Source organism: Pseudophryne corroboree, chromosome 3, assembly GCF_028390025.1.
Source record: "Pseudophryne corroboree isolate aPseCor3 chromosome 3, aPseCor3.hap2, whole genome shotgun sequence".
Taxonomy (NCBI): Eukaryota; Metazoa; Chordata; class Amphibia; order Anura; family Myobatrachidae; genus Pseudophryne; species Pseudophryne corroboree.
In genome coordinates this window covers 808,514,414-808,528,347 of record NC_086446.1, presented here as the reverse complement: position 1 = coordinate 808,528,347, position 13,934 = coordinate 808,514,414, and the positions used below count along the sequence as shown (strand labels likewise).

Here is a 13,934-nt window from a genome sequence, read left to right as displayed (position 1 = left end):
CCCAGTCATCACCATATGGTAGAGAGAGGACATCTAGTGGTGATCACTGTAAGATGGAGATATTATACCCAGTAATCACCATATGGTAGAGAGAGGACATCTAGTGATGATCACCGTATGACAGAGATATTATACCCAGTAATCACCGTATGGTAGAGAGAGGACATCTAGTGGTGATCACCGTATGACAGAGATATTATACCCAGTAATCACCATATGGTAGAGAGAGGACATCTAGTGGTGATCACCGTATGACAGAGATATTATACCCAGTAATCACCGTATGGTAGAGAGAGGACATCTAGTGGTGATCACCGTATGACAGAGATATTATACCCAGTAATCACCGTATGGTAGAGAGAGGACATCTAGTGGTGATCACCGTATGACAGAGATATTATACCCAGTAATCACTGTATGGTGGAGAGAGGACATCTAGTGGTGATCACCGTATGACAGAGATATTATACCCAGTAATCACCATATGGTAGAGAGAGGACATCTAGTGGTGATCACCGTATGACAGAGATATTATACCCAGTAATCACCGTATGGTGGAGAGAGGACATCTAGTGATGATCACCGTATGATGGAGATATTATACCCAGTCATCACCATATGGTGGAGAGAGGACATCTAGTGGTGATCACGGTATGACAGAGATATTATACCCAGTAATCACCGTATGGTGGAGAGAGGACATCTAGTGATGATCATCGTATGATGGAGATATTATACCCAGTCATCACCATATGGTGGAGAGAGGACATCTAGTGGTGATCACCGTATGACAGAGATATTAGACCCAGTAATCACCATATGGTGGAGAGAGGACATCTAGTGATGATCATCGCATGATGAAGATATTATACCCAGTCATCACCATATGGTGGAGAGAGGACATCTAGTGGTGATCACCGTATGATGGAGATATTATACCCAGTCATCACCATATGGTGGAGAGAGGACATCTAGTGATGATCATCGTATGATGAAGATATTATACCCAGTCATCACCATATGGTGGAGAGAGGACATCTAGTGGTGATCACCGTATGACGGAGATATTATACCCAGTCATCACCATATGGTGGAGAGAGGACATCTAGTGGTGATCACCGTATGACGGAGATATTATACCCAGTCATCACCATATGGTGGAGAGAGGACATCTAGTGGTGATCACCGTATGACAGAGATATTATACCCAGTCATCACCATATGGTGGAGAGAGGACATCTAGTGGTGATCACCGTATGACGGAGATATTATACCCAGTCATCACCGTATGGTAGAGAGAGGACATCTAGTGGTGATCACCGTATGATGGAGATATTATACCCAGTCATCACCATATGGTAGAGAGAGGACATCTAGTGGTGATCACCGTATGATGGAGATATTATACCCAGTCATCACCATATGGTGGAGAGAGGACATCTAGTGGTGATCACCGTATGACGGAGATATTATACCCAGTCATCACCATATGGTGGAGAGAGGACATCTAGTGGTGATCACCGTATGACAGAGATATTATACCCAGTCATCACCATATGGTGGAGAGAGGACATCTAGTGGTGATCACCGTATGACGGAGATATTATACCCAGTCATCACCGTATGGTAGAGAGAGGACATCTAGTGGTGATCACCGTATGATGGAGATATTATACCCAGTCATCACCATATGGTAGAGAGAGGACATCTAGTGGTGATCACCGTATGATGGAGATATTATACCCAGTCATCACCATATGGTGGAGAGAGGACATCTAGTGGTGATCACCGTATGATGGAGATATTGGGGGTACTTCTGAGTTGATCGCAGCAGGAACTTTGTTAGCAGTTGGGCAAAACCATGTGCACTGCAGGGGAGGCAGATATAACATGTGCAGAGAGAGTTAGATTTGGGTGGGTTATTTTGATTCTGTGCATGGTAAATACTGGCTGCTTTATTTTTACCCCTGAAATTTAGATTGCAGATTGAACACACCCCGCCCAAATCTAACTCTCTCTGCACATGTTACATCTGCCACACGTGCAGTGCACATGGTTTTGCCCAAATACTAACAAAGTTCCTGCTGCGATCAACTCAGTATTACCTCCATTATACGCAGTCATCACCATATATATGGTGGAGAGAGGACATCTAGTGGTGATCACTGTACGATGGAGATATTATACCCAGTAATCACCGTATGGTGGAGAGAGGACATCTAGTGGTGATCACCGTATGACAGAGATATTATACCCAGTAATCACCGTATGGTGGAGAGAGGACATCTAGTGGTGATCACCGTATGACAGAGATATTATACCCAGTCATCACCATATGGTAGAAAGAGGACATCTAGTGATGATCACCGTATGATGGAGATATTATACCCAGTCATCACCATATGGTAGAGAGAGGACATCTAGTGGTGATCACCGTATGACAGAGATATTATACCCAGTAATCACCGTATGGTGGAGAGAGGACATCTAGTGGTGATCACCGTATGACAGAGATATTATACCCAGTAATCACCGTATGGTGGAGAGAGGACATCTAGTGATGATCACCGTATGATGGAGATATTATACCCAGTAATCACCATATGGTAGAGAGAGGACATCTAGTGGTGATCACCGTATGACAGAGATATTATACCCAGTCATCACCATATGGTGGAGAGAGGACATCTAGTGGTGATCACCGTATGATGGAGATATTATACCCAGTCATCACCATATGGTAGAGAGAGGACATCTAGTGGTGATCACCGTATGACAGAGATATTATACCCAGTAATCACCGTATGGTGGAGAGAGGACATCTAGTGGTGATCACCGTATGATGGAGATATTATACCCAGTCATCACCATATGGTGGAGAGAGGACATCTAGTGGTGATCACCGTATGATGGAGATATTATACCCAGTAATCACCATATGGTGGAGAGAGGACATCTAGTGGTGATCACCGTATGATGGAGATATTGGGGGTACTTCTGAGTTGATCGCAGCAGGAACTTTGTTAGCAGTTGGGCAAAACCATGTGCACTGCAGGGGAGGCGGATATAACATGTGCAGAGAGAGTTAGATTTGGGTGGGTTATTTTGATTCTGTGCATGGTAAATACTGGCTGCTTTATTTTTACCCCTGAAATTTAGATTGCAGATTGAACACACCCCGCCCAAATCTAACTCTCTCTGCACATGTTACATCTGCCACACGTGCAGTGCACATGGTTTTGCCCAAATACTAACAAAGTTCCTGCTGCGATCAACTCAGTATTACCTCCATTATACGCAGTCATCACCATATATATGGTGGACAGAGGACATCTAGTGGTGATCACCTTCCACCGTATGATGGAGATATTATACCCAGTATGGTAGAGAGAGGACATCTAGTGGTGATCACCGTTTGATGGAGATATGGGGGGTCATTCCGAGTTGTTCGCTCGGTAAAAATCTTCGCATCGCAGCGATTTTCCGCTTAATGCGCATGCGCAATGTCCGCACTGCGACTGCGCCAAGTAAATTTGCTATGCAGTTAGGATTTTTACTCACGGCTTTTTCTTCGTTCTGGCGATCGTAATGTGATTGACAGGAAATGGGTGTTACTGGGCGGAAACAGGCCGTTTTATGGGCGTGTGGGAAAAAACGCTATCGTTTCCGGAAAAAACGCAGGAGTGGCCGGAGAAACGGGGGAGTGTCTGGGCGAACGCTGGGTGTGTTTGTGATGTCAAACCAGGAACGACAAGCACTGAACTGATCGCAGAAGCCGAGTAAGTCTGGAGCTACTCAGAAACTGCTACGAGGTGTGTAATCGCAATATTGCGAATACATCGTTCGCAATTTTAAGATGCTAAGATTCACTCCCAGTAGGCGGCGGCTTAGCATGAGCAAATCTGCTAAAATCCGCTTGCGAGCGAACAACTCGGAATGACCCCCATTATACCCAGTTATCACAGTTTGGTAGAGAGAGGACATCTAGTGATGATCACCGTATGACGGAGATATTATACCGGATCCTCACCATATGGTGGAGAGAGGACATCTAGTGGTGATCACCGTTTGATGGAGATATTATACCCAGTTATCACAGTTTGGTAGAGAGAGGACATCTAGTGATGTTCACCGTATGACGGAGATATTATACCGGATCCTCACCATATGGTGGAGAGAGGACATCTAGTGGTGATCACCGTATGATGTAGATATTATACCCAGTTATCACCATATGGTAAAGAGAGGACATCTAGTGGTGATCACCTTAGGATGGAGATATTATACCCAGTAATCACCGTATGGAGGAGAGAGGACATCTAGTGGTGATCACCTTAAGATGGAGATATTATACCCAGTTATCACCATATGGTAGAGAGAGGACATCTAGTGGTAATCACCGTATGATGGAGATATTATACCCAGTCATCACCATATGTTAGAGAGGGGATATCTAGTGGTGATCACTGTATGATGGAGATATTATACCGAGTTATCACCATATGGTGATAACTCCTGAGGACACCTAGTGGTGATCACTGTAAGATGGAGATATTATACCCAGTCATCACCATATGGTAGAGAGAGAACATCTAGTGGTGATCACTGTAAGATGAAGATATTATACCCAGTCATCACCATATGGTAGAGAGAGGACATCTAGTGGTGATCACTGTAAGATGGAGATATTATACCCAGTAATCACCGTATGATAGAGAGAGGACATCTAGTGGTGATGATGGATAGACTAATAGGTACTGTATATTAGGAGGGCAGCATATTGCCTGCCTGTCATTCCCTTATCAGATATTAGAGAACCACACTTAGAACACATGGGGCTGTGGGTCCAACCCTCCTTCTCCTCCATAAGAACATCTTCTTCAGTTCCCCCCTGAAGCTGTCATGTAGCCAGGCATAGAGGAATGAGTTGGTGCATGCAGACATCATTGCGAACCAGTGACACAAGAGCTGTACCAAGTTAAAATATTGTTTGTCAATGAGATCAATATCAATATCTTTCATAATATTGAATATATGCAGAGGCAGCCAACACACCCCAAAAGCCCCAACAACTAGCACCAACAAACGGAAGGTCTTCCTTCGCCTGGCTCTATCCCACTCAGCCTGAATATAAGTAATGTTCCCTGGAACCACTCTGTTCTTCAGCTTGACAGATATCCTGAGGTAGGACAGTGAGATGACAATCAGGGGAAGGGCATAAGTGAGAATCAGAGTGCTATATGCATAGGCAAGGCGTTTCTTCTCCATTCCAAACCAGAACTCCTCACAGATGGATAAATCCAAGTCTGGAAACTCAATGTGGTAGGTGTGAACCAAAGCTGGTGTGGCCATCAGACAACTTAGCAACCAAATACCAGACAAAATGTAGGCACAGATGGGAATGGTGAGTCTTCTCCTCAGAGGGTATACTGTGGCATGGTATCTGTCCACAGCTATTACTGTCAAGGTGAAGACTGAAACATACACAGTGACCGGCTGCATCAAGTAGACAAAATAGCACATGAAGTGGCCAAAAACCCATCCCTGTGGTTCAAATGCATAAGCCAAGGTGAGTGGCACACATGTGGCACACATCAACATATCAGAAAATGCCAGGTTTCCTACAAGGAAGTTGGTGACATTGTGCATCTTCTTGGTTTTGCAGATGACGTAGATGAGGAGGTAATTGCCAATAATGCCTATGCATACCACAAGTGAGTAACAGGGGATAATGAGAGGTTTGAAGGAATGGAGAAGCTGTAATCCCATGAACTGACTGCTGCTGTTACTGCCCATTCCAGAGAAGAGGATCTGAGTGCTGAAGTTCTTCATCATCATCTTCTCTCCAGACAAAGGGCATCAGGTAGAAGCTTAGTGGCCCTGCATCAAAGAGATCATCCCATTATCCCAACTGCAAAATGATCAAAGAGACTGGTCTCACAGTGATCCCTCTCTATCCACTGGTCTCACAGTGATCCCTCTCTATCCACTGGTTTTACAGTGATCCCTCTCTATCCACTGGTCTCACAGTGATCCCTCTCTAGCAGCCACTGGTCTCACAGTGATCCCTCTCTATCCACTGGTCTCACAGTGATCCCTCTCTATCCACTGGTTTTACAGTGATCCCTCTCTATCCACTGGTCTCACAGTGATCCCTCTCTATCCACTGGTTTTACAGTGATCCCTCTCTATCCACTGGTATTACAGTGATCCCTCTCTGTCCACTGGTCTCACAGTGATCCCTCTCTAGCAGCAACTGGTCACAGTGATCCCTCTCTATCCAATGGTATCACAGTGATCAGTCTCTATTCACTGGTCTCGCAGTGATTCCTCTCTATCTACTGGTCTCACAGTGATCCCTCTCTATCCACTGGTCTCACAGTGATCCCTCTCTATCCACTGGTCTCACAGTGATCCCTCTCTATCCACTGGTCTCACAGTTATCCCTCTCTATCCACTGGTCTCACAGTGATCCCTCTCTATCCACTGGTCTCACAGTGATCCCTCTCTATCCACTGGTCTCACAGTGATCCCTCTCTATCCATTGGTCTCACAGTGATCCCTCTCTATCCACTGGTCTCACAGTGATCACTCTCTATCCACTGGTCTCACAGTGATCCCTCTCTATCCACTGGTCTCACAGTGATCCCTCTCTAGCAGCCACTGGTCTCACAGTGATCCCTCTCTATCCACTGGTCTCACAGTGATCCCTCTCTATCCACTGGTCTCACAGTGATCCCTCTCTAGCAGCCACTGGTCTCAGAGTGATCCCTCTCTAGCAGTCACTGGTCTCACGGTGATCCCTCTCTAGCAGCCACTGGTCACAGAGTGATCCCTCTCTAGCAGCCACTGGTCTCAGAGTGATCCCTCTCTAGCAGCCACTGGTCTCACAGTGATCCCTCTCTAGCAGCCACTGGTCACAGAGTGATCCCTCTCTAGCAGCCACTGGTCTCAGAGTGATCCCTCTCTAGCAGCCACCGGTCTCACAGTGATCCCTCTCTAGCAGCCACTGGTCTTACAGTGATCCCTCTCTAGCAGCCACCGGTCTTACAGTGATCCCTCTCCAGCAGACACTGGTCTCACGGTGATCCCTCTCTAGCAGCCACTGGTCACAGTGATCCCTCTCTAGCAGCCACTGGTCTCACAGTGATCCCTCTCCAGCAGTCACTGGTCTCACAGTGATCCCTCTCCAGCAGTCACTGGTCACAGTGATCCCTCTCTAGCAGCCACTGGTCTCACAGTGATCCCTCTCCAGCAGTCACTGGTCACAGTGATCCCTCTCTAGCAGCCACTGGTCACAGTGATCCCTCTCTAGCAGCCACTGGTCTCACAGTGATCCCTCTCCAGCAGTCACTGGTCTCACAGTGATCCCTCTCCAGCAGTCACTGGTCTCACAGTGATCCCTCTCTAGCAGTCACTGGTCTCAGAGTGATCCCTCTCTAGCAGACACCGGTCTCACAGTGATCCCTCTCTAGCAGCCACCAGGCTTACAGTGATCCCTCTCTAGCAGTCACTGGTCTCACGGTGATCCCTCTCTAGCAGCCACTGGTCACAGTGATCCCTCTCCAGCAGCCACTGGTCTCAGAGTGATCCCTCTCTAGCAGCCACTGGTCTCAGAGTGATCCCTCTCTAGCAGCCACTGGTCTCACAGTGATCCCTCTCTAGCAGCCACTGGTCACAGTGATCCCTCTCTAGCCACTGGTCTCACAGTGATCCCTCTCTAGCAGACACTGGTCTCACAGTGATCCCTCTCTATCCACTGGTCTCACAGCGATCCCTCTCTATCCACTGGTTTTACAGTGATCCCTCTCTATCCACTGGTCTCACAGTGATCCCTCTCTATCCACTGGTCTCACAGTGATCCCTCTCTATCCACTGGTCTCACAGTGATCCCTCTCTATCCACTGGTATCACAGTGATCACTCTCTATCCACTGGTCTCACAGTGATTCCTCTCTATCTACTGGTCTCACAGTGATCCCTCTCTATCCACTGGTATCACAGTGATCCCTCTCTATCCACTGGTCTCACAGTGATCCCTCTCTATCCACTGGTCTCACAGTGATCCCTCTCTATCCACCGGTCTCACAGTGATCCCTCTCTAGCAGCCACCGGTCTCACAGTGATCCCTCTCTAGCAGCCACTGGTCTCACAGGGATCCCTCTCTAGCAGCCACTGGTCACAGTGATCACTCTCTAGCAGCCACTGGTCACAGTGATCCCTCTCTAGCAGCCACTGCTCACAGGGATCCCTCTCTAGCAGTCACCGGTCTCACAGTGATCCCTCTCTAGCATCCACTGGTCTCACACTGATCCCTCTCTAGCAGCCACTGGTCACAGTGATCCCTCTCTAGCAGCCACTGCTCACAGGGATCCCTCTCTAGCAGTCACCGGTCTCACAGTGATCCCTCTCTAGCAGCCACCGGTCTCACAGTGATCCCTCTCTAGCAGCCACTGGTCTCACAGTGATCCCTCTCTAGCAGCCACTGGTCTCACACTGATCCCTCTCTAGCAGCCTCTGGTCACAGTGATCCCTCTCTAGCAGCCACTGGTCACAGTGATCCCTCTCTAGCAGCCACTGCTCACAGGGATCCCTCTCTAGCAGTCACCGGTCTCACAGTGATCCCTCTCTAGCAGCCACCGGTCTCACAGTGATCCCTCTCTAGCAGCCACCGGTCTCACAGTGATCCCTCTCTAGCAGCCACCGGTCTCACAGTGATCCCTCTCTAGCAGCCACCGGTCTCACAGTGATCCCTCTCTAGCAGCCACTGGTCTCACAGGGATCCCTCTCTAGCAGTCACCGGTCTCACAGTGATCCCTCTCTAGCAGCCACTGGTCTCACAGTGATCCCTCTCTAGCAGCCTCTGGTCTCACAGTGATCCTTCTCTAGCAGCCACTGGTCACAGTGATCCCTCTTAAGCAGCCACTGGTCACAGTGATCCCTCTCTAGCAGCCACTGGTCTCACAGGGATCCCTCTCTAGCAGTCACTGGTCTCACAGTGACCCCTCTCTAGCAGCCACTGGTCACAGTGATCCCTCTCTAGCAGCCACTGGTCACAGTGATCCCTCTCTAGCAGCCACTGGACTCACAGGGATCCCTCTCTAGCAGTCACCGGTCTCACAGTGACCCCTCTCCATCAACCACTGGTCTCACAGTGATCCCTCTCTAGCAGTCACTGGTCACAGAGATCCCTCTCTAGCAGCCACTGGTCACAGTGATCCCTCTCTAGCAGCCACTGGTCTCACAGGGATCCCTCTCTAGCAGTCACCGGTCTCACAGTGACCCCTCTCTAACAGCCACTGGTCTCACAGTGATCCCTCTCTAGCAGCCTCTGGTCTCACAGTGATCCTTCTCTAGCAGCCACTGGTCACAGTGATCCCTCTCTAGCAGCCACTGGTCACAGTGATCACTCTCTAGCAGCCACTGGTCTCACAGTGATCCCTCTCCATCAACCACTGGTCTCACAGTGATCCCTCTCTAGCAGTCACTGGTCACAGAGATCCCTCTCTAGCAGCCACTGGTCACAGTGATCCCTCTCTATCAGTCACTGGTCACAGTGATCCCTCTCTAGCAGCCACTGGTCTCACAGTGATCCCTCTCTAGCAGTCACTGGTCACAGTGATCCCTCTCTAGCAGCAACTGGTCACAGTGATCACTCTCTAGCAGCCACCGGTCTCACGGTGATCCCTCTCTAGCAGCCACTGGTCTCACAGTGATCCCTCTTTAGCAGCCACTGGTCTCACAGTGATCCCTCTCTAGCAGTCACTGGTCACAGTGATCCCTCTCTAGCAGTCACTGGTCACAGTGATCCCTCTCTAGCAGCCACTGGTCTCACAGTGATCCCTCTCTAGCAGTCACTGGTCACAGTGATTATTCTCTAGCAGCCACCGGTCTCACGGTGATCCCTCTCTAGCAGTCACTGGTCACAGTGATCACTCTCTAGCAGTCACTGGTCACAGTGATCACTCTCTAGCAGTCACTGGTCACAGTGATCACTCTCTAGCAGTCACTGGTCACAGTGATCCCTCTCTAGCAGTCACTGGTCACAGTGATCCCTCTCTAGCAGCCACTAGTCACAGTGATCCCTCTCTAGCAGTCACTGGTCACAGTGATCCCTCTCTAGCAGCCACTGGTCACAGTGATCCCTCTCTAGCAGTCACTGGTCACAGTGATCACTCTCTAGCAGCCACTGGTCACAGTGATCCCTCTCTAGCAGCCACTGGTCACAGTGATCCCTCTCTAGCAGTCACTGGTCACAGTGATCCCTCTCTAGCAGCCACCGGTCTTACAGTGATCCCTCTCTAGCAGTCACTGGTCACAGTGATCACTCTCTAGCAGCCACTGGTCACAGTGATCCCTCTCTAGCAGCCACTGGTCACAGTGATCATTCTCTAGCAGTCACCGGTCTCACAGTGATCCCTCTCTAGCAGTCACTGGTCACAGTGATCCATCTCTAGCAGTCACTGGTCACAGTGATCCCTCTCTAGCAGTCACTGGTCACAGTGATCATTATCTAGCAGCCACTGGTCACAGTGATCACTCTCTAGCAGACACTGGTCACAGTGATCCCTCTCTAGCAGTCACTTGTCACAGTGATCCCTTTCTAGCAGTCACTTGTCACAGTAATCCCTCTCTAGCAGCCACCGGTCTCACAGTGATCCCTCTCTAGCAGCCACTGGTCTCATAGGGATCCCTCTCTAGCAGTCACTGGTCACAGAGATCCCTCTCTAGCAGCCACTGGTCACAGTGATCCCTCTCTAGCAGCCACTGGTCTCACAGGGATCCCTCTCTAGCAGTCACCGGTCTCACAGTGACCCCTCTCTAGCAGCCACTGGTCTCACAGTGATCCCTCTCTAGCAGCCTCTGGTCTCACAGTGATCCCTCTCTAGCAGCCCCTGGTCTCACACTGATCCCTCTCTAGCAGCCACTGGTCACAGTGATCCATCTCTAGCAGTCCCTGGTCACAGTGATCCCTCTCTAGCAGCCACTGGTCACGGTAATCCCTCTCTAGCAGCCACTGGTCTCACAGTGATCCTTCTCTAGCAGTCACTGGTCACAGTGATCCCTCTCTAGCAGCAACTGGTCACAGTGATCACTCTCTAGCAGCCACCGGTCTCACGGTGATCCCTCTCTAGCAGCCACTGGTCTCACAGTGATCCCTCTTTAGCAGCCACTGGTCTCACAGTGATCCCTCTCTAGCAGTCACTGGTCACAGTGATCACTCTCTAGCAGTCACTGGTCACAGTGATCCCTCTCTAGCAGTCACTGGTCACAGGGATCCCTCTCTAGCAGTCACCGGTCTCACAGTGACCCCTCTCTAGCAGCCACTGGTCTCACAGTGATCCTTCTCTAGCAGCCACTGGTCACAGTGATCCCTCTCTAGCAGCCACTGGTCACAGTGATCACTCTCTAGCAGCCACTGGTCTCACAGTGATCCCTCTCCATCAACCACTGGTCTCACAGTGATCCCTCTCTAGCAGTCACTGGTCACAGAGATCCCTCTCTAGCAGCCACTGGTCACAGTGATCCCTCTCTAGCAGCCACTGGTCACAGTGATCCCTCTCTAGCAGCCACTGGTCACAGTGATCACTCTCTAGCAGCCACTGGTCACAGTGATCCCTCTCTAGCAGTCACTGGTCACAGTGATCCCTCTCTAGCAGTCACTGGTCACAGTGATCCCTCTCTAGCAGCCACTGGTCACACAGTGATCCCTCTCTAGCAGCCCCTGGTCTCACAGTGATCCTTCTCTAGCAGCCACTGGTCACAGTGATCCCTCTCTAGCAGCCACAGGTCTCACAGTGATCCCTCTCTAGCAGCCCCTGGTCTCACACTGATCCCTCTCTAGCAGCCACTGGTCACAGTGATCCATCTCTAGCAGTCACTGGTCACAGTGATCCCTCTCTAGCAGCCACTGGTCACGGTGATCCCTCTCTAGCAGCCACTGGTCTCACAGTGATCACTCTCTAGCAGCCACTGGTCACAGTGATCCCTCTCTAGCAGCCACTGGTCACACACTGATCCCTCTCTAGCAGCCACTGGTCACAGTGATCACTCTCTAGCAGTCACTGGTCACAGTGATCCCTCTCTAGCAGTCACTGGTCACAGTGATCACTTTCTAGCAGTCACTGGTCACAGTGATCACTCTCTAGCAGCCACTGGTCTCACAGTGATCCCTCTCCATCAACCACTGGTCTCACAGTGATCCCTCTCTAGCAGTCACTGGTCACAGAGATCCCTCTCTAGCAGCCACTGGTCACAGTGATCCCTCTCTAGCAGCCACTGGTCACAGTGATCCCTCTCTAGCAGCCACTGGTCACAGTGATCACTCTCTAGCAGCCACTGGTCTCACAGTGATCCCTCTCCATCAACCACTGGTCTCACAGTGATCCCTCTCTAGCAGTCACTGGTCACAGAGATCCCTCTCTAGCAGCCACTGGTCACAGTGATCCCTCTCTAGCAGTCACTGGTCACAGTGATCCCTCTCTAGCAGCCACTGGTCTCACAGTGATCCCTCTCTAGCAGTCACTGGTCACAGTGATCCCTCTCTAGCAGCAACTGGTCACAGTGATCACTCTCTAGCAGCCACCGGTCTCACGGTGATCCCTCTCTAGCAGCCACCGGTCTCACAGTGATCCCTCTCTAGCAGTCACTGGTCACAGTGATCACTCTCTAGCAGTCACTGGTCACAGTGATCACTCTCTAGCAGTCACTGGTCACAGTGATCACTCTCTAGCAGTCACTGGTCACAGTGATCCCTCTCTAGCAGTCACTGGTCGCAGTGATCCCTCTCCAGCAGCCACTGGTCACAGTGATCCCTCTCTAGCAGTCACTGGTCACAGTGATCCCTCTCTAGCAGCCACTGGTCACAGTGATCCCTCTCTAGCAGTCACTGGTCACAGTGATCACTCTCTAGCAGCCACAGGTCACAGTGATCCCTCTCTAGCAGCCACTGGTCACAGTGATCCCTCTCTAGCAGTCACTGGTCACAGTGATCCCTCTCTAGCAGCCACTGGTCACAGTGATCCCTCTCTAGCAGTCACTGGTCACAGTGATCCCTCTCTAGCAGCCACTGGTCACAGTGATCCCTCTCTAGCAGCCACTGGTCACAGTGATCATTCTAATGCAAGTCACCGGTCTCACAGTGATCCATCTCTAGCAGTCACTGGTCACAGTGATCACTCTCTAGCAGCCACTGGTCACAGTGATCCCTCTCTAGCAGTCACTGGTCACAGTGATGCCTCTCTAGCAGCCACTGGTCTCACAGTGATCCCTCTCTAGCAGTCACTTGTCACAGTGATCCCTCTCTAGCAGTCACTGGTCACAGTGATCACTCTCTAGCAGTCACTGGTCACAGTGATCACTCTCTAGCAGCCACTGGTCCAGTGATCACTCTCTAGCAGTCACTGGTCACAGTGATCACACTCTAGCAGCCACTGGTCACAGTGATCCCTCTCTAGCAGCCACTGGTCACAGTGATCCCTCTCTAGCAGCCACAGGTCTCACAGTGATCCCTCTCTAGCAGCCCCTGGTCTCACACTGATCCCTCTCTAGCAGCCACTGGTCACAGTGATCCATCTCTAGCAGTCACTGGTCACAGTGATCCCTCTCTAGCAGCCACTGGTCACGGTGATCCCTCTCTAGCAGCCACTGGTCTCACAGTGATCACTCTCTAGCAGCCACTGGTCACAGTGATGCCTCTCTAGCAGCCACTGGTCACAGTGATCCCTCTCTAGCAGTCACTTGTCACAGTGATCCCTCTCTAGCAGTCACTGGTCACAGTGATCACTCTCTAGCAGTCACTGGTCACAGTGATCACTCTCTAGCAGCCACTGGTCCAGTGATCACTCTCTAGCAGTCACTGGTCACAGTGATCACACTCTAGCAGCCACTGGTCACAGTGATCCCTCTCTAGCAGTCACTGGTCACAGTGATCCC

At 50.1% G+C, this 13,934-nt stretch overlaps 1 protein-coding gene across 1 annotated transcript; it reads right to left on the bottom strand.

Moving 5' to 3' along the window:
* Positions 1-4,809: 4,809 nt before the first annotated feature.
* On the bottom strand, positions 4,810-5,838 carry PRLHR (prolactin releasing hormone receptor). Its single transcript, XM_063963823.1, has one exon. It carries the CDS (start codon positions 5,836-5,838, stop codon positions 4,810-4,812), a length of 1,029 nt encoding a protein of 342 aa, XP_063819893.1.
* Positions 5,839-13,934: the final 8,096 nt, after the last annotated feature.